The 19,959-nt window shown below is 41.2% G+C and overlaps 2 protein-coding genes across 4 annotated transcripts in view; one reads left to right on the top strand and one right to left on the bottom strand.

Annotated features, from left to right (window-relative positions):
* LOC310757641 (uncharacterized protein) overlaps positions 1-19,959 on the bottom strand; it is a 109,102-nt gene that overhangs the window by 73,951 nt on the left and 15,192 nt on the right. The gene's annotated exons all lie outside the window — the stretch shown is intronic.
* Positions 1,188-12,472, top strand: LMO2 (LIM domain only 2). Of its 3 annotated transcripts, none has more exons than XM_083603176.1 (4): positions 1,188-1,481; positions 1,775-1,974; positions 8,434-8,649; positions 11,396-12,472. In XM_083603176.1, exons 2-4 carry the CDS (start codon positions 1,934-1,936, stop codon positions 11,613-11,615), a joined length of 477 nt encoding a protein of 158 aa, XP_083459302.1. In that variant the 5' UTR covers positions 1,188-1,481; positions 1,775-1,933; the 3' UTR covers positions 11,616-12,472. The 3 variants fall into 3 exon arrangements, with proteins under 3 accessions (XP_083459302.1, XP_083459301.1, XP_083459300.1); XM_083603175.1 differs by having other exon boundaries at positions 1,188-1,656; XM_083603174.1 differs by having other exon boundaries at positions 1,188-1,974.

Here is a 19,959-nt window from a genome sequence, read left to right as displayed (position 1 = left end):
TATTTACATGAAATGGATGGTAGCTAGTTTGACCTTATTCATTCCTTCATTCCTGACTACCCACAAATGTCTGCAATTAATGGGGAAGAACTTCCAGAAAGTGAAGGCTCCAGGAGCACCATTACCTAAACACCAGCTGTTTCCTAATGATCTGCTGGTTGAAGCAAACAAAGAGGCACTAGGGCCAGACCCAATGCCCAGTGAAGCCCACAAGAGAGCTTTGTACATCTGGAGCCACTGGCCTTTAGAGGAGCTCCTGCCATTATTCCCCAGTACTTTGAATGGAAGCTCAAGGGGCTGAATGTAGTTAAGCAATTGTAAATGGGCATCTTTATTTTTTGTGGGGGGTTTTGTGTAGGGAATAAATAAATATCAGGAGATTATCTGGTATTTTTTCACTAACAACTTTTGGTCTTTTTTCTTCACTTATATTGGAATCACCAGAGCAGACAGCCTCATCTAGTTGACAGTCACATGGTGCTGTGATTGTACTTTTACAGGGAAGCTTAATTTTATAAACAATGCAGATCACTTCACTGTGTGAGTGAATCATCTTGCCTGAAGAGGGGTTGCTGAGAGAGGCTGGAAAAGATTATGATAGAGCCGTTTCCATTACTTGTTCCTAGGTGTTTGCTCATTCCTTTATCCACATCCTTTTAAAGGTATATCTATCGGAACTTGAAGATAGGTAGATAGATGATAGGCAGAAACACTGCTTTCTGTTCTAGCCTATCACTCATTTTCATGCAGTGAATTTGCCAAGTGGTCATCCATGTTCAAGCTGTAGGACCGTGCACATGCCTTAATGATCAGCAAAACTCAATACGCTTCATGAGATCTGAAGTAGGAAGATAATTCTTCTTCAGTTTTATGTGTCCTCCCACGGACACACTTTTGACCTCAGGCAGTGCTGTGGTTAATGAAATACTGGGCACTTAAACCTGAACCTAACCTATTAGGCAACTTTCAATTAGCTTGATTTGCTAGCAAATGGTTGCATGGTTCAATTAAAAAGACACCAGCACACTCCTTTTTTTAAGAAGAGTCCCAGCCTTCCCCCCCCCCTCTCTCTCTCTCTCTCACACACACACAGAGAGAGAGAGAGAGAGAGAGAGGGAGAAAGAGAGAGAGAGAGAGAGACTGGCCCTTTAAGGAGCCAACTCAGTCGTGAGAGATGCTGCTGTTCGGGCTTGCTTGAATCCCCAGGAGCCCAGTTAAGAAATAGACAGCTGTCTCTTTAAGTGTCATTTCCTTCTATTGTATTTGAATCGTGAGCAGGAAAGAGGATGTGAAACCAGAGAGGACAGACCGCGGAGCCAGCTTCAATAATAATAGTAGTAGCAGCAGTAGTGGGGTAATAATAGCAGCAACTTCGACTATAATGGGGATGGTGCTGTTGGTGGAGATGCTGGCAGCTGCCTCTGCGGAGCAGGAGCCCCTCTCTCGAGCGCACCCGGAGCTGCCCAGGCAGCAAACCTAAGGCGAGCAGCAGAGGAGACTCCGGGATCCAACGCAGCAGCAGCAGCAGCAGTGACAGCTCGGGAGACGGCGGCGCGGAGCAATCGGCGGCGGCAGCAGCAGCAGCTCCAGCCTCTCTCTGCCCCGGTCGCTCGCGCCCCCTGAGCAGGAGGAGCGTCGGCGCAGCCAGGATGGGAGGTTAGATCCTAAGGGTTAGCTAGGCGCGCTCGCTTGCAGGAGAGGCATCGTCGCAGGAGCAGCATCCAGCACGCACCAGCCCACCTCTCTCTCTCTCTCTCTCTCTCTGGTGCTACAGGAGGAAATCCTGCGAATGTCCTTGGGGAGCGGGAGGGGGGCGGAGGTGCCACTCTGCCGCGGGTAGCGAGCAGGCATTCAGGAGCAGGCAGCCTTTGTGGGGGCAGATCTCGGCGCAGACCAACCCACCGGCGAACTACAAAGGACCCCGGAGCTGCCAATGTCCTCGGCCATCGAAAGGAAAAGCCTCGAGCCCTCCGAGTAAGTGACCTGCTCTCCCTGTCCCCCACCCCCACCTCAGCCCCCCAAGTCCCCCTCCAGCTTCGCATCTCCCGAGCTAGGGCCAACTTTGCCTTGGATTGGAGACGGATTCTGGGCAATCCGTGGGGCTGGATTTTTGAGGGGGGGGGAGAGAATAATGACTATTATTATTATTATTATTATTATTATTATTATTTTGATTATGAGCGCTGGCTTAAGAGAAAGTGCCATTTGGAGAGAGACAGAAATAAATACGATGGGGCTGCATCTTCCTTTCTCCAGGTTACTAGGTGTGTTTCAGAGACCCCGCTCTCCCCATCCCGGTCCAGTCCCTGCACCGCGATCACGTTGTGAATACGGATGGACTGTGCAGCAAGGACTAGGCAAGATCTCATTAAGCTCGCACTAAGCCAGCCAGCCTGCTCTTTGCAGGGATGGTAACTGAAACCCAGAGCCACAGGCAAGTTCCCCATTTTGAGTTGGAGGCCAATTACCGGAGCCACCAGATTTCCTATCCAGCTCCTGCTGAGGGCGGGAGTGGGGAGGGGAGAACGGAGCGGGCATTTAGGGTCGCAAACGCCTTTGCATCAGGTCCTGCAGATTAGGTGATGCTGATGAAAGTGGCTTCAGAGGGATAGGGGCTGGGAGACTCCCGTTGTACAAAGCCCAAGTTTGCCTGCAGTGCCTCTCTTTCTTCTTCTCTTTTCTTCCCTGCCCGGCTACACACTGGCTGATTAGACTAGAAAGGTCAAGGTTGATATCAGATGCGTGTGTGCTGGCGCTCAACTTCCACATTTTCATAATGCAAACCAACAGTTTGAAACTTGGAACAAAATGTCCAGCAAGAGAGTTTCTGTGCATGAGCCACAAGCGAGATCAGAAGAGGGGGGAGTGGTTGCTGTCACTCACAACCCCAGCTGCAGCTGTTAAAGTTGTAAAAATAAATAAATGTTTAAGTTAGTATAGAATTTGGATTTCCTGGTAGACCATGAAGATCTTGCTGTACTCTCAAACAAATGGAGATATACATAATTGCAGAGATGATTAATTTGCTGTATCACTAGCACTGCCATTGAACCGGGCTTTTAAAGTTTACGCACTTACCTGTCCCATTGAACTTGGTGGGACTTACTTCTGAGTAAACAGATGTAGGATTCAAGCTATTTGTCTCTATTTAGGGTGGTCATATTTTATTTGTCTAGACCACAGTAGCTTTGTGGTATTCTAGCAAGAAAATCTTATTTTAACTTTTAATGTCCCTACTTAATTAAATATATGTGTATATTTAATTCATCTGTCAGTTGTTCTCATGAGGTATCAAGAAAAAAACCAGGATGTGATTCTGTGCTCGGTTATACAGGCTTAAGGCTGCAATTCTAAGCCTTCTTATCATGTACCAAGCACCCTTGAATTCAATAGGGGTTTCTTTTGAATAGACATGGTTAGAATTGTACTGTAAGTACCACCGAAATACTGTAAAATGAATCCACATGCAGAAAACAGTGCATAGGTTTTCGATCAGAGTTGGAAAGCCTTGCAGACCAGTCTGTCTCTGCTTTCCAAAAAATAGGTTATATTAATTTCAGTTGAATTTACTCTTATATTAAGTGTGGTAAGAATCCGTTGCTGGCCTCATCCACTTCAGATACTTTTACAGAGACATATATCATATGTACCGACTGAAACATTGTGCATATGTTACAGTTGCTCCGTTCCCTATTTACCCCTGCTATGTTAAAGCTCCTTATTCATATTTTAGGCTGCAGTCCTATATATCCATTTACTTAAGAGTAATCCTCTGAAAACTCAGTGGGACTTAATTTTTAGTAGACATGTGTAGGATTGTGCCGCTAATCTTTCAAAACTGCCAGCAAAGGAGGGGGCTTGAGATTCAACTAACACCTATTTTCAGTGTATCGTTATGGCATACAGCATTCCAGAACATAAAGTTTATTATGAACATTTCCTCCTCCCACTATTGTAAAAGTCCCTCATTGTTTTGGGATAAAAGGACATGAAACTGGTCTTAAAGAACCATTCCAAACTGCACAACAGTTGTGCAAACCAAAACCTCCCTGTACCTGTTTATGCAGACTTGTAGGATATCTTGGAGATAGTTTCTGGGTATTGGTTCAGGAACTCCCACACCTCTTTTCTCAATCCTATGCGTTTTTAAATATATGCTTGCTTTCATGACAAGTCATGACAAGTCATGAACAATGACGAAAAAACTCTGTTCTTTCTGACAGAAATTGCTACTGTCTTCACTGACAGCATTCTCCATAAAAGACTAGTGTGCATCATTTAAAATAGATTTGTGTGCAGAAATAGCAGCTGTGAATAGTGAAATAATTCAGTAGCACACTCACACGGCTATATAGGTATGGAATCAGGAGGTGTTTCTTCATAACGGCAAATCAAGAATTAGTATGAAATGCCTTGAGAACTTGATCATCTTTCAAGCTTTACGTAGACAAGATTCAGCCGTATTTATTTTTCAGATAAATGTGACTTGAGGAAGTTTTACTTCTTTGAATAGCGTTTTTGAGGGAGTTGAATCATTTTTCATTATGTTAAATTCTTCTTTCTTGTGAGATTGCTTTTGAGAGCTTAGCGAGATACAGTAACACAGCTTGCTTATTCCTTGAGTGTAACATATAAGTCCTCTCGCGGCCTTAGAATTTAGCTGTTATTATTGTGAGCATTTGGGAATCTATTGTACCAGTTGGTAAACAGGGATTAAAGAAAAATCAGGAGCAGGGTGGGTGAGACATAGCCTTCTCGTCAAACAGATTTGTTTGAGAAAGGAGGAAATGCCTGCCTTCAACTGAGAGAATATGGCTACCCAGATTACCTCAGAGGCGTAGAGCCTCAACTGGAAGTCAGCATCTGACTGTGATCTGGATGGGAAAGTGCCCACTTCTAATTTTTTTAAAGTTGAATATGAGGCTGCCAAATTAGATGGCTGCTGGTGGGATAAGATTTCGTTGAAGATTGGGGCAGTGGAGAGAAGGCTTTTACCTCAGGATTTCACCCAAACTGTCTTGGGGTTATGGAGTTGCTGGTGGGAGATATGTGGTAGCAAAAATGGGAACACCTTGGACTTGCCAAGGCCTGCACTGCAGTTATCTCTTGTTGGCAACACTGCATCACATAACTTTTAAGTGAGAGAAGTTCCACTGGGCCTTTTTACATCTACTTTGCATCTACTTTGACTAGAATGTACATTTGAATTTAGTTCCAAAAGCTTATCCTGCATTATGATCATTCATATGTAGTATAAGTGGTGTCTATGTGTGTGTGTGTGAGAGAGAGAGAGAGACTCAAATGAACTTATTTAGCATAAAAACTGTCATGGGCAAAAAGGCAAAAGGACACCGTGAACGTTGTTAATGGTTTGAGCAAGAGGCATAATGTAAGCCAGTAAATCACGTGATTAACTTTGAAAATGTGAGGGTTTTATTTTTCCTCCGTGGCAATGTTTATGAGCTTAAGGTTAAACATGTGCTAAAATATCTTGCTGTGAGTTGCTGACTGTGCAGGCTGCTGGCGTTTTGCTGGGAATAATTCCCAACAGAAATTGCAAAATGGAATATCCAGGGAACAAAGAAGCTTTCAGGGAGATAATACATTTACATTAAGAAATGTCTTTTCTCCTCTCTCTTATTTTATCCAGTCATTATTTTACCTTGTCCCCGCCCCCAGCCCCAAATAATATTTTTCCCTGGGGTGAAAAGTGCATTACTTCTTGATAATACCATGCTACAGTGAATAATTTGGAGTTGAATCTTCCCAGATCTATATGGTGTTACTCTTGTTAGCAGTCTCTGGAAAAAAAAGAGATGACTATTATTAACAATCAGGACCTTCTGATTCCAACTATCAGAAAGCATTCCATGCCTATTGTTTGGGAAGGTGGTTCCTACAGCCCTAGTTGTTTTTTTTCCTTGAAGATGCTTGACTTCTGCAAAGGTTTTCCTGAGGCTGCTGATACCTTCCCCTGATGCATGCATGGTGCCATTTTGATGGCATAAGGACCTAGACTCAAAGAGTTTTCTATTTATTCTTTCCTATAAACTAAAGTTAGTACAGGACTGAATAACTCAAAAAAAACCAAACCTATTTCAGTCCACAGACAAATGCATATGGGAAAAAGCCTTGAAGATACTTCTGCCCATTGCACCCCTTTTAAATATTACAGCTGGACAGTGGACTCTTTTGATGAGCTTATTGGAAGGCATTGCTATAAGGCAATCAGGTGGGCAAAGCTAACTGTGGGGGCCATTAACACAAAACCATCTCCCACGCTGCGGTCAGGTTCAGGGTGCAGGTATAACATTTGAAAAGCGCTCTCATTATGTAGGCAGGAGAAAAAGATAAATGTCCTTGCTTTAAATTAGCCTTTCCAACCTGGTGCACTCCAATTTTTTTTAGGCTTTTAAGGAGTGACTTTTAAGGAGGTCTTGAGTCTCAATAACAGAGTTGTTCTACCTTGGAATCAGGAACTATTACGAGTTACTGATATGTATGGACTCCCTTTGGGCATTTAGCAGGAGGGCCTACAGCAAAATGTTGAAGTATGTCATTGGCCCTAATTGAGGTGTTATGGTTCAGTGTGCCAGCCAGCTAGTGAAACTATCTTCCAGGATGTCATAAGGTGGAAAAGTAGGGCATTCCATAACTCTGTTTTCTTTTGAAATTTGCACTCATCATTCTGTGGTTACTGAGCATGCTCATTCCTTGCTGGCCATTTTTTAAGGGAATGCCCCATAGATTTTTTTAAAAATTAAATTATGCAAATCTCAGTTTTCCTAAGCATACCTATATCTTATTTCTCACCATTTTGGCCCCCACTCCTGTCAACACTCAATACCTATGGTTCCTATTGGAGGAAGTAGTTAATAACATTCAGTATTCTGAAGCATGGGGCTATATTCATTTTCTAGCCTTCTCATCTTCATTCACACATAATAGCAACTACAATGGCTGCCCTAGGGAGGAAGGGTATAAATTCAATAAATAAATAACAAAATAAATATTAGAGAACACCTACTGGGGGAAACCCTGTACTTATCAGGATATCATTTGATGACATGCAGTGCAATTCTGCACATGCTTACTCAGAAATTAGTCCCGGTGTGTTCAGTGGGATTATTCCCAGGTAAGTGTGCAAAGGATTGCAGCCATGGTCCTGGCTCAGCAGTAGATCTGCTTAATGGGCATAGGCGAGGCAACGTACCTCACACTGGTTAAGCTGTGAAATGGGTATAAAAGTTACCAGTCTCACACAGTTGTTGTAAGACTATGGTGCTAAATAACTCTTCACAATCAAGTATCATATGAATATTGATGGTCAAGGTAACATACCTGTATGGCATTCTTTACAAATGTTATTAAAATGTCTGAAAATATTCATTACAGCAGTGAAAACACTGATGTATGTAGCAGAGTAGGAAAGGGAAACAAATTGAACAGCAATGGTTTTTCTTAAAGACTTAAGAAAATATTAATTACTTAATGATTTGGCTACTTATAGTTTTTCTTTATAGTGTCCACAAATTCATTGCCACAGGACTCATGGGGTTGGGGTGGGGAATCCATTTCGACACAAGTTTGCAGTGTGTTAAATACAGCTGTATGTAGATATTATGTGTAATAGATGTTGGACTGAATTTGGACCAAAACAAAAGTAATCCAAATAAATTATTTCCCCATTTTTGTTGGTATATTAAATATTGCAAATTAATTAAAATTAATTAATTACATTAATTAAAAGAAAATACGTTAGGGCAGCATATATATTCTGCACACACACACACACACACACACACACACACATATATATTCATTCCAAGATTTTTCACTGAAATAGGCTAGAATTTACATTAGTATAAATGATATAAATTGAGCTTTCCCTCCATACATTTGCTAGCTATGAGTAAAGGCAAGAGGTTATGCAGGTCACCAAGTCCATTTACCACTGGGGATCTTACATTCTGGAAGGTGAGGCTTCTGCAAGCATTTCCTACTTTTCCATACTTACCTTACATTCTTAAGGAACAGAAGCTTTATTTTAAAGAGATGAAACTGAGATTCTCAGGATTTTAAACCCTGTACGCATAACCCTAACCAAACAATAACATATGTTAGGAGACTCTGTATTCTATAGGGGTTGAGTTGTAGAGTTTATTGCTGGGATGAAATTGTGTCTCTTTTACTGTACATTTCTTATTATGAATTGCATTTATGTAATTGTTTTACTTTTTGTATTGTATGGATATTATGTCATGTTTGAATATAACCTCCATATAATACTGTGTGGTCTTTTGGTGAAGGGTAGTACCGGTATATAAAATTAATTTAAATTAACAAGGGGAGAAAAATCAGACTGAAGATTTTCTGATTAGACTCTGAGTTTGACTGGATTAGTGTATTCTAAAGGCTGTCTCTTTCCACCAGGGAGCCAGTGGATGAGGTGCTCCAAATCCCCCCTTCCCTGTTAACATGTGGAGGTTGCCAGCAGAACATCGGGGACCGTTACTTCCTGAAAGCCATCGACCAGTACTGGCATGAAGACTGCCTTAGCTGTGACTTATGCGGGTGCAGACTTGGAGAAGTGGGAAGGCGGCTATATTATAAACTGGGCAGGAAACTGTGCCGAAGAGACTATCTCAGGTATACCAGCCACCATAGCATAACCCACCCACCCACCCTTCCTTCCTTCCTTCCTTCCTTCCTTCCTTCCTTCCTTCCTTTTAAAAATGAAAGTAAGTCTACGCTCAAAACTCTAGTGCAAGAACTGGGCTCAGTCTGCACAGAAGAGGTATAAGACACAGTAGTTGGAAACTGACTAGTCTCAAATCCAAGTCTGGATAAGTTCCTTGTCAGTTAAAGTGAGGAGGCGGGGAGAACTTCAGGCTCACAAGAACCTTCTTCACAAATTGCTGTCCAGTCTTATGCAAGGCTCCACTTTGTAGGCTGACTACTGATATTTGAGACACAGTATGGCATGGTAGGGGGAAGGGAGGAAGAACTATGCCAGCATCACAGGTAGGCACGTTACCATTCCAAAGGTTTAAAATCAGGCACTTAAACATGTGCTTTTCCTGAACTGGGTGTAACCTTGGGCTGAATGAACTGTAAAGAGATGTAAAACTAGTGTTCATAACAAAGGATGGGGGAGAAAGTCAGTTGCATTCATATTTAAAGCCAAATTTATCAAATTCCACACTTTCCGGAACAATATGAGAATTCAAGCACAGCCATTCTTTAAAATTCACACTTCTCCAAATTTTGTGATGCAGTTATCTAACCAAAAAATGTGTGCAAAAATGCATACATTAGGGGGAAGTGTGCAAAAAATGAATATTTAACTGAAAATATAACTGAAAACCGTGTGTGTGTGTATGTGTGTGCACTATATGAGGAGAAATTGCTTGCAAAAATGTGTGCATACAAAATATGTTTATTAGGGAAAAAATTACTCTAAAATGCTGGATAATTTCCATGAAGATTTTTTTGTAATTAAAAAAAGTCACAAATTGCTGCAGAAATGTGGAAAATTGGAATTAAGATTGGAAAAATCAGGAGTCAAGAAAATTGGAATTGATGGATCCTTCCATCACTATTCATAAGACACACAGTTAATTTTTCTTAGGATCCTGTCTGCATTTTCTACTTTTCTTAGCATCCTGTCTGCATTTTTCTTAGCATCCTGTCTGCATTTTCTACTTTTAAAAATAGAATCAACAATTCCCCCCCCCCGTTAGTTGTGAATAAAAGAATAACTATGTTCTTCTACAAATCAAGAATCTTGATTGTTTGCCATCTCTTTTGTACTTCATATGTATGATTCCATGAAGCCATGAGGGGGGAGAAACACTTTATTTATAGCTAGATGTATTTAGCATCCTCAAAAATTCACAGGGGTGTGTGTGTCAGTGGGCAATGGGGAGGAATAAAGTGCTAACCTACCCAATTATCCCACTTCAGAGCTTTTTCTAGTAGCAGTTGTGCTTGAGTAGGACTGCATTTGCGTAAAGTAATAATATGCAGTAAATCACCAGTGTACGTGCAACATCCTGAAAAGAATTCAGCCCTATTTCCACTAGCTGAATATTTTCTCACTGTAATGGCAGAAAATATGGGCTGTTAAATTAATGCATTTTCTGTGCCTTGTAATTGGATGTGTTCCGTCTTTTCACAGCATAATGTGTTAATTATCTGTGTCTGCTAATGAAGAATTTCATAGACACAGGCTGTAATTCAAATGTAAAAGCCTACATTGCCTGGAACGTGTGTGTGTGTGTGTGTGTGTGTGTGTGTGTGTGTGTGTTTTAAAACAGTCCCTCTTCCTCTTTTTAATCCACTATCACAAGTGATGCATTCAAAGGTGGTTCTTTAGTGCCACCTTAAAAAAAAAGAAAGACTCCATATGTAGCAGTTGTTACAGTGACTAGGAAGCAATGAACAGTGACATCTCCTGGAAGGCCAGGGAAATGACGACAGTTTTCTTTCTAGGGATTGTACTGTATTCCAAAAACCAAGCAGTCTGCTTTTTGTATGATGAGCACAGCGTTGGAAACTGACAAGCCCTTTTTGAAATGTGTGCGATTGCAAAAAAACATTGCAAATTTATATTGGCCTCTGATTCCCAGTACAATTTATCATCATCTACTGGAATATGAAACTAGATTTTTGCAAATTCAGCAGGCGGTAGCCTAATTTAATTAATTATCTGGAAGCACATGCTATCAATATGTATCTTGCACATTACACTGATAAACCCTTGAAAACATAGCACCATAATGGTGGTCTCTATGGGGGTGTCTTCATGAGGCTGCAATATGCTAAAACAGGTTTAGTCAACATGGTGCCTTCCATAAATTGTTGGGTTACAACTGCCATTATCTCTTGACCATGGGCCATGCTGGCTAGTTCTGCTGGAAGTGGTCATCCAACATTATTGGGAGGGTAACATGTTACCTATGCCTGTGCTAAAATAAAGGATCCTATAAAACTTTTGGATTTGCACTAGAATTTCTAGCAGTTCACAGAATCTGCTGTAATTCGTTTTTATTAAAATGGTTCTATGAACTTCAACATGCTTTTATTAAAAAGAACCTACAAATGCATCTTGATTGCTTATAAATCCATATTAAACAAAGCCAATATTTCAATCAACAGACTGGGGGAAAATACTAACTGGCAATCATCATGAGATCATTAGAATCCTCATTCACCTTTTCCATTACTCTTTCTCCCTTCACAAATTTCTGGGTGTCCTTCTACACAAATCTATCTTGCCTTCACAAAATGCAGCCAAATGAGCAAGCAACATTCCTTGTACTTTACGCAGTTAGAAATACATTTGATAATCTGACTTCTGAAGGTTCTTGAATTTCTTTTCCCCTCTCTAAAGGCTTTTCGGCCAAGATGGCCTCTGTGCCTCCTGCGACAAGCGGATCCGGGCCTATGAGATGACGATGCGAGTAAAAGACAAAGTGTACCACCTGGAATGCTTCAAGTGCGCCGCTTGCCAGAAACACTTTTGTGTCGGTGACAGATACCTTCTCATCAACTCAGACATAGTCTGTGAGCAGGACATCTATGAGTGGACTAAGATCAATGGGATGATATAGCTCACTTGTGCCTCATGGTCTCCAAATCCATCTCATGGGTGACACAAATACCTAGCTGTGGTGAGGAGATTATCACTCACAACATCTATGAGCTTTGTCTAAGGAAAGGGGGGAATACAACAGAATATACAGGCACCTCATCATGTACAATTGCAGATTGGGGACTGGAACAGTAGCAGGCAGGTGGATTTCTGTTAGCAGTCATGCTTTGGTGATAAAACTGACATTCTCTGAAGTGATGGTGGAAGCTGGGGAAACAATATAAAATAACAATGGGTTCTCTTGACTGGAAATATAGTAGTGACATGTAAACCAATATTATGGCTTCAACACTTGGCAGACTAGGTTGTGCAATGAAATGGGTTTGCGGTATTTTCTTCCTTTCTGTTTACGCTATTTAGACCATGTTCCCAACATTAATACAAGATGGGAAAATGTCAGGAGGTGGGGAGGAGAGCAAGGAAAATGGGACTCCCATTCTTTTAAGTTCTGGATGTGGAAAGTGCTTCTTTTTTGCATGGAAACCAGTTTTTCCCATTTGAGAATGAAAAGTACAACCTTTTCTCTGCAATGCTGCATCAGATGCACCCTATTTTATACGTTTAAGTACTTGTGAGGTCAGTGGGACTTAATGGCATGTGACTAATGCCAGACTGCAGTCTTCAATGCTAAGCAATCATTTCAAGAATTTAGGATAGGCCTTTCGCTGCCATTGAGTGTGAGAAATATCACCACTCATTTCTATACAAATGTTAATTGAAAAAAATTGTCCAGCTATTTTATTAACTTAGGCAATATTAATAATTTGTTGTGTGTAGTAAGATCCTGCAGATTTAATTAAAAAATGACTGGTTTGATATCTGTCCTTATTTTTTATTTCATTACACTAGTGGCTTTTCCAGCCAATCAGATTTTAGTGCAACAAACACACAACCAACCAACCGTTACTAATTTCTTTTGTTGCAGGGATGCTGAACCACTGAATTTGCAATGTTTTGTACATGTTGGTTTTATTGTTTTTATCTTCTGTAAGCCACCCTGAGAAATGCAAGTGTGCTGGAAGGGCATGACATAAATCTAACCATCACCATAGAAAATGCTATTTCCCCCCCCCCCCCACAGACAGTACATCTGTTGCTTTTGTGGCTGCCACATATAAGCAGGGTGATGGTTTGAGTGTCAATCAAGTGATATGAATGGTAACGAGTGGGCTATTGAATATTACCTGTGATGTGATTGGTAATGAGTGGCATAAATTCTCTCTCCTCCGTACTTGTGCTGCTTGAGATTTTTTGTTGGTTTCTAATAGGTTTCAAAAAGATTTCTAAAATGAGGCAGTCACTGGAATTACTCCTGCCAATTTGAGGATGAAACCAGGGAGAGTTTGAAAGATGATCCTCTCCGCATACACAGTAACACACTGTTGTTTCAATAACCCTTTCAATGCAACCCAATACAGTGGTACCTCGGGTTAAGTCCTTAATTCGTTCCGGAGGTCCGTTCTTAACCTGAAACTGTTCTTAATATGAAGCATCACTTTAGCTAATGGGGCCTCCTGCTGCCGCCGGAGCACGATTTCTGTTCTCATCCTGAAGCAAAGTTCTTAACCCGAAGCATTACCGGTATTTCTGGGTTAGAAGAGTCTGTAACCTGAAGCGTATGTAACCTGAATGGTATGTTACCTGAGGTACCACTGTACATGCTTACTTGGAAGTAAAACTGGCTATGTTTGGTAAGGCTTACTCCATAATAAGTATGTTTAGGATTTTAGCCTAAATTTTTATTTTATATTATTTGAGTTCTTTAACGGTTGAGTGTTATCTCCTTCAACACTGTTCCCTTCCCCTCAAAGGGTTTAATAATGCTATAGCTATCCCCTCTTATTCATTGCATGTAGAGTGTATACTGTATTTTACTGATTTCTTTATATAGGAACTTAAGGGACTAAACACAGTTCAGGCATCCATTCACTGATTATCTGGAGATGCTTTAAGGAAACTGGGTACAATCCTGCCAGCATTTATTTGCAAAGAAAGAGAACCATCTACTTGAGCTGCAAAACTCACAAATTAATCAAACACAAGGTTGGAAAGTTTATTTACAATGGGTTTTGTTCATGTACAGCACAACTCTCTCTCTCTCTCTCTCTCTCTCTCTCTCTCTCTCTCTCTCTCTCTCTGTATATATATATATATATATGGAATTGTTATGATCCATATACCAGAACCTTCACATAATCCTGCCCAAGAACTGAAGCCTTCCACTGATATCCCTACCATAAAGTGACAATCCTCGAAAGGGCATTTTCTGTTTGTGGCCCCTTTACCTCACGAATGCTCTACCTCAGTAGACCCAAATAGGACCTTCACAGCTTCTATTTAGGAGAGCAGTTAAAACTTTTGGTTTTAACTGAACCTTAGAGGCCCCCTTAATTTTGGGGGGTGGCATGAGTTCTATGATTGTTAGTGGATGCTGCTCTGTGTCTTTAGTGATGAAGAGCAGGCTATAAATGATTTAAAATAAATCCAGTGTAGCAAGCAGAAGTCTGATGGGTTTTGAGAAAATGCTTGTGATAAGAGGCTGCAGAGCAGCCAAGTGAAATTTTGGCACAGCTGTTTAAGCTGTAGTAACTGCCTCCCCTCCTCAGGATTGGATAGGAGTCCCTCAGACAGGACTTCCATATTAGTCTCTGTATTATACTTCAACCTAATACAGATAATCTATAATTAACACATATTACATAGTGCATAGAATGGACAAAAACATTATGCACAACTGCAAAATCTGCTGTTTTCTAAAAGTAGCTCTGGCTGTCCATGAAGGCTTTGCCAAATCTAGTTGTATACCTGTCAGTACCAATTTCAAGCCTTTCATTTCTACTCTAAAAACACCTGTCAATTGACATGGGTATTGTGCTATTGATAATTGTTCTAATATGAAGACAGGCAGATAGCCCTGCTGAATTGTCGGCTTACCACCAAATTTGTGCAGACAGACTCCTCACAAATCAGATTTTATGCCTCTCATCTCACTTCTTTTGTCTTCTCCTGCCTGGCTCATGGTTGATTTGTTGTTGTTGCTTGTTCATTTTTATTATTTATTTCCAAATTGGCCTTGCAAGCATCGTAGGCAGCATGGTCCTACATTTTTTGCAGTCAGTCCTGTTCCTATATACAGAGCTGCTCCTATATAAATGCACAATAGCTCAACTATTCATTGACCTTTTAAAATCTAAGAGTGTCTGCCAGGCAATCTTGCCCACACATCTCTAAAGAAAGCCCAGATATCCCAAAATATGTGCCCCAGAGAAAAATAAAATATAGGTTAGATAAGGAAGGAGGGCAAGGGATGAGATCACACAAGGCAAATTGTACTGTCAAGTTTGGCGGGGGGAAATCACCCGTCCTCCATTGCAGAAATATGAGGTGTCGTGGCTACTCTCTGAACAAGACGCATGAATGGGACCATTGTTAAGGTTCAAGTGCTGAAGTATGAGGTTATGGTGAGCAAATATTTTTTTCTGGAGGAAATTTGGCCTTTCTCAGACTTCCTTGAGAAAGAAGTGATCACCTCCTGGGGTGTTTGGTGTGGGGCAGGAGAACAATTTAAGGACATACTAGGCCACCCTGAGGGTTTATGAGGTTGTGGGCACACAAGAGTCAACCCCTTGAGCTACAGGCTGAGGCGGGCTCTGGGGCATCTATAGGGATGGACAGGTACACTAGAGTGAACACTTTGCTGTGGGGCCATGATGAATATGCTCAGCTTCCACATACCTCAAGGCTCACCAGGCAAAGCTGGGGAGATACAGCCAATTCTTGGCTAGAAAGCTACTGTATGCAGCAGTGGACATGCCCAGGGGGTGCGAGTGGGGTGCTCCCCCCTTTATACTGTTGGGAGGTTGTGGAGACAATCTGTATTATGCCTGAGTCCCTTCTAATTCCTACTCAGCAGCCCTCGTTTAATAATTGGCTCTTGATTTGCAGATCTCATGCTATATTTCAATAAATTTAACCATTCCACCAACATGCTGTCTCTTGAGTCTTCTTCAGTGGTGTGGAGGAGAAAGAAGCAGGGAATGATGGGATTGTGATTGCTTCGAAAACAGCACCTCACTATTTAACATACGTTTTTATTACAAAACAGAGTGTGAATTATTGGAGAAGTTGTTTTGAAACGTGAAAAAGAGAAATAGATAGCAGATCTCCTTTTGTAAAAAGACCAGAAAAGCAATGAAGAAATTAGAGGAAAATGTCACTTCCTTCCAGTCCTTTTTAAAAAGTCTTTAAAAATGTCACATCATCAGAGCATCCCATCATGATCCACAAAAATAAAACTGGAAAACTGGGACATTTGATACTGAATTATATTGTTCTTTGGATGTGTTCAGCAACAGCATTATTTGAAAAGTACATCATTATTCAATATTGTTTCCCATTATTCAATGTCATGGTTGGAAAATGAGAGTATTACCGGCAGCATCACTTTTTAATTCTGTGCCCTTGGAAAAAAAGGGTAATATCATGTCAGCTTAATGGACTTTTTGGTGACATGAGTAAAACAGGAAGCTGCTGTTAATGCAGTATCTTTATTGAAAGCTGGGTACAGCTGTCTCTCCTGCCTCTTCTCTCAAGGTAATACTATGCTCCCAATCCTGTCATACCCAGGAATCAAATTATTTGAATTCTGGACACATCAGCACAAAACTGAAGACACTCTGCCAGATCCATAGTATGCTTGGAAAAGAACATCGTACAGCATCACTCATTTATACGACTGTCAGTCTGGTGCTGTAAATTCACAAGATATGGAGGCCTCGGGTGCCACACTTTTTGTCTTTCTGCTCCTCAATCACCTTCCTTCAATATCTCTACCCTATGTAAGCTAACATTTCATCTCTGAGCCATGTAGCTTTCAAATATCTGCCAGGATACTCAGAGGTTGTCCATGCTGTAAATTTGAATGGAAAACTATGCATTAAGGTGACTAGTTGATTACAGTCACCCAGAAAGATTCATCCCTGTTCTGAGATATGCCTTTGGAGAAGAATCTGCAAAAAGTTTGGTAGATCTAAACTAGAATATAGTTGGCACCTACTGACTACATCTACGGCAGGTTTACCCCCTGCTGCTCTTTTATTAGATGGCACTTGTAGGCACAGAAAATTCAATAGGACAACTCATTTTCTCTTCTGCTCTTTGCCAAAAAGAAAATACAGTGCAATACTTTACAAAAATTCAAGACACAGATTGTTTAATTAACATTCATATTCAGTAACCACCTAGATTAAGGTGAGGCTCACATAAGAATAAGCCTTCACATAAACAACGTGCATCAACTTTTGTGACATTGGAAAAAGGAATCTATCTAATAAATATCTAAACAAATCAGCAAGTTACTTAATAAGAAAAGAAAAGAAAAGAAAAGAATAGTTGGAAGATATCACAGGGGTCATCTAGTTCAACCACCTGCAATGCACGACTCACAGCTAAATAAAAGAGTAATCTGTTTTAGCGGTGGATGCTGGGGGGTTGAGGGACAGAACAGCATGTCATATGGCTTTCCCTGGGTGCCCTACACTAGCCTGCTGTCCTCAGGTGTGATAGAAAACAATGTTCCACCATCAATGTTGGAAGTACTTATTAATCAGCTTTCCAGTTGGCTTCTGCACATGAAAATTGTGGAAGCACCATCTTGCCCTTTGGCTCTGGCAGCAAAATTCTTGGAATGGTTCTGAATTTTCTCACTAAACTATCAGCAAGATCATATGTGTGCAGTAAGTTGTGAGCCGGCTTTCACATCAGAGAGTTGTGTTTGGTGTTCTCAACATAAGTGTGTGTGGAGACAATGGTCCAGTAAGCTCTGTGCAATGGAAGTGGTGACACATTGCGACTGGAATTTATTATGGTTTAAATTTATATTGTGTCTTTCTGAAACTAGGCACCAAGGCAGTTAAAACAAAAGTAATATATAAATACAATATAAAAGTCAATGTAACGCAACAAATTAAACACACAAAAACCACAGTAAATAAAAACAAGAGCAGGTTAAGGACAGTCGCCAGCAACAATGCAAACTAGTGGTCTCCTTCCTTATTTGGATGGCGGATGCATTTGGCTTACCATGAGGTTCTATTCCTTGTACATGGGAAGTTTGGACACTTGTGGCTACAGGGGTAAGTGTGCTGAAGAATTGCCTTTGGAGGGGTACAGACTAGATTGACACTGAACATTTATTGGTGTTTAGCACACATGGGAAATGTGACATTGTGTCTGATCAATGACGGGGGAGTCACTAGGGATGCTGTGGGGGTTGCTGCCAATGTTGCTATGTTAGTAAAATAAAAAAGCAAATTATAAGTAGAATAAGTAAAATTAAAAAGTAGAAACAAATGCTATCTCCTTTGCTGTTGGGAGTACAGTCATACCTCGGGTTAAATATGCTTCAGGTTGAGCATTTTCAGGTTACGCTCCGCAGCGACCGGAAGTAACGGAACGCATTACTTCCGGGTTTCACTGCTCGCGCATGCGCAGACGCTCAAAATGACTATCATGCGCATGCGCAGAAGCGGCGAATCACGATCCGCACACACGCAGACGCGGGTTGCATTCGCTTCAGGATGCGAACGGGGCTCCGGAACAGATCCCGTTCACATCCAGAGGTACCACTGTATATAAATTCATACACTTGTGTTAGCACAAGAAACAGCCCAGCATAGCTGAACCACAGGACCAGCCTATGTTTAGGATTGCAACTAAAGCAAAAGATTTGGGGATATAAATATGACCTCTGCCAGGCACACACTGTTGATTTAGAAAGCCAAACGATCAACATGCAGTTTGTTTACACCTTAGTCTTGACTTGACTATCTCTAAAATAAAAAAGGCAACATGTGTTACATATATACGAGCTAACAGAAAACAGACACGGCATCAGTGAACTTCAAAGGAGAATTTCTAGCTCACTCACTTGGGAGTTACAGTAGTTACATTAAACTCAGTGGGACTGACTTTTGAGTTAACATGCTTTTAGAATAGAAATGGATGGAATTGTGGTTTATTAATAAGATGTACACAGTAATTACTTTCCATAATAAAAGATACTAGGGCTAAAATATGTCTAGATATCTCATCCAACATTCCTGGAAATCTTGCTCCAAATCCAGATGCATCTGGGAATCAGTAGTGAGAAAGGTTATTTATGACAACATATGTAAGGGCAATCTGCCCATTATTATTTCATGTATTCCACGGCTGAACCAACATTATGAAAAACATATTCTGGCATTCAGCCCTGACTGCAAGACCACTTTAAAAAATAGCATAAACAAAAGTTATCATAACCATTTGATATCAGCTTTTTTATTAATTCCACCCAAATTAGATGAAGTGGTGTGTGTTCTATGGAAGGCAACAAATTTTGGGATTACCATTTTATTTAACCCTTACATTAAAGCTCTTCAGCTGTAAAACATCTTTTTACATAATCCAAGTTGTTACCCAATTTTCTGAGAAGTGCAGCACACTGAATGTGCATTTCATAGATTAGGATTATCAGCTACTTCATTACACAGTTACAGGCTCCCTCCTAAAACTGCTGAGTTTTTCTTGAAGGAATGGAATTGGTGTCTTGGGCAAATCTGACACAAGCTCAGGGCTGGATTAAGATACTTAGAGGTCCTAAGCACTGAAAAGATTATGGTGCCCCCCTCCCCAATAATTCAAAATAAATTCCAGATCAGTAATTCAAAATAAAATCCAAGAGCTTTAAGAGGAAACCGATTTTCTAGATCCATCTCAATCTGGGTTTAGGCCCGGTTTTGGCACAGAAACTGCTTTCGTTGCCCTGTATGATGACCTCTGTTGGTAGAGAGACAGGGGAAATATCTCCCTGTTAATTCTCATTGATCTCTCAGGAGTTTTTTATATTACTGACCACGGTTTCCTTCTAGAGCAGCTGTCTGAGTTAGGGGTGGGTGGCAGTGGGGGAGCTTCATGCTCCGGCAAGTGGGGGGGGCAGAGAGTAGGCAGTGGCAGGGCTGGTGCACATCCCAGGGGCGTGGTGTGCCGTCCGCAGGGGCATGGCGCCCAGGGCAGGGGCGGGGGCAGCCACGATGGCACATAGCTGTCAACTTTGAGATTTGAAAACAAGGGATCAGCAGCCTCACCTGTCCCAGGGACAGTCTACGGGATATCTAACAATTCGGGATAGCAGCGGGAAGCGGCGCTGGAATAAGGGAATTTCCTGCAAAAAAAGGGAAGATTGACAGCCATGCGATGGCACCCTACTGGGATCATGCTGCCGGGGCAGTGCGCTCCCCCCCGCACTCCTCTTCCTCTGCCAG

This window comes from Podarcis filfolensis (assembly GCF_964270895.1).
Source record: "Podarcis filfolensis genome assembly, chromosome: 1".
Lineage (NCBI taxonomy): Eukaryota > Metazoa > Chordata > Lepidosauria > Squamata > Lacertidae > Podarcis > Podarcis filfolensis.
The sequence above is the reverse complement of the archived record's forward strand: the minus strand, read 5'-3'. Positions and strand labels throughout refer to the sequence as shown.

What these genes read in the sequence shown, in the direction of transcription:
- LMO2 (XM_083603176.1), top strand. Translation starts at nt 1,934, where the DNA reads ATGTCCTCGGCCATCGAAAGGAAAAGCCTCGAGCCCTCCGA. An exon ending in AAAAGCCTCGAGCCCTCCGA is followed by an intron (nt 1,975 to 8,433) that starts GTAAGTGACCTG and finishes TCTTTCCACCAG; the next exon opens with GGAGCCAGTGGATGAGGTGC. An exon ending in TGCCGAAGAGACTATCTCAG is followed by an intron (nt 8,650 to 11,395) that starts GTATACCAGCCA and finishes CCCTCTCTAAAG; the next exon opens with GCTTTTCGGCCAAGATGGCC.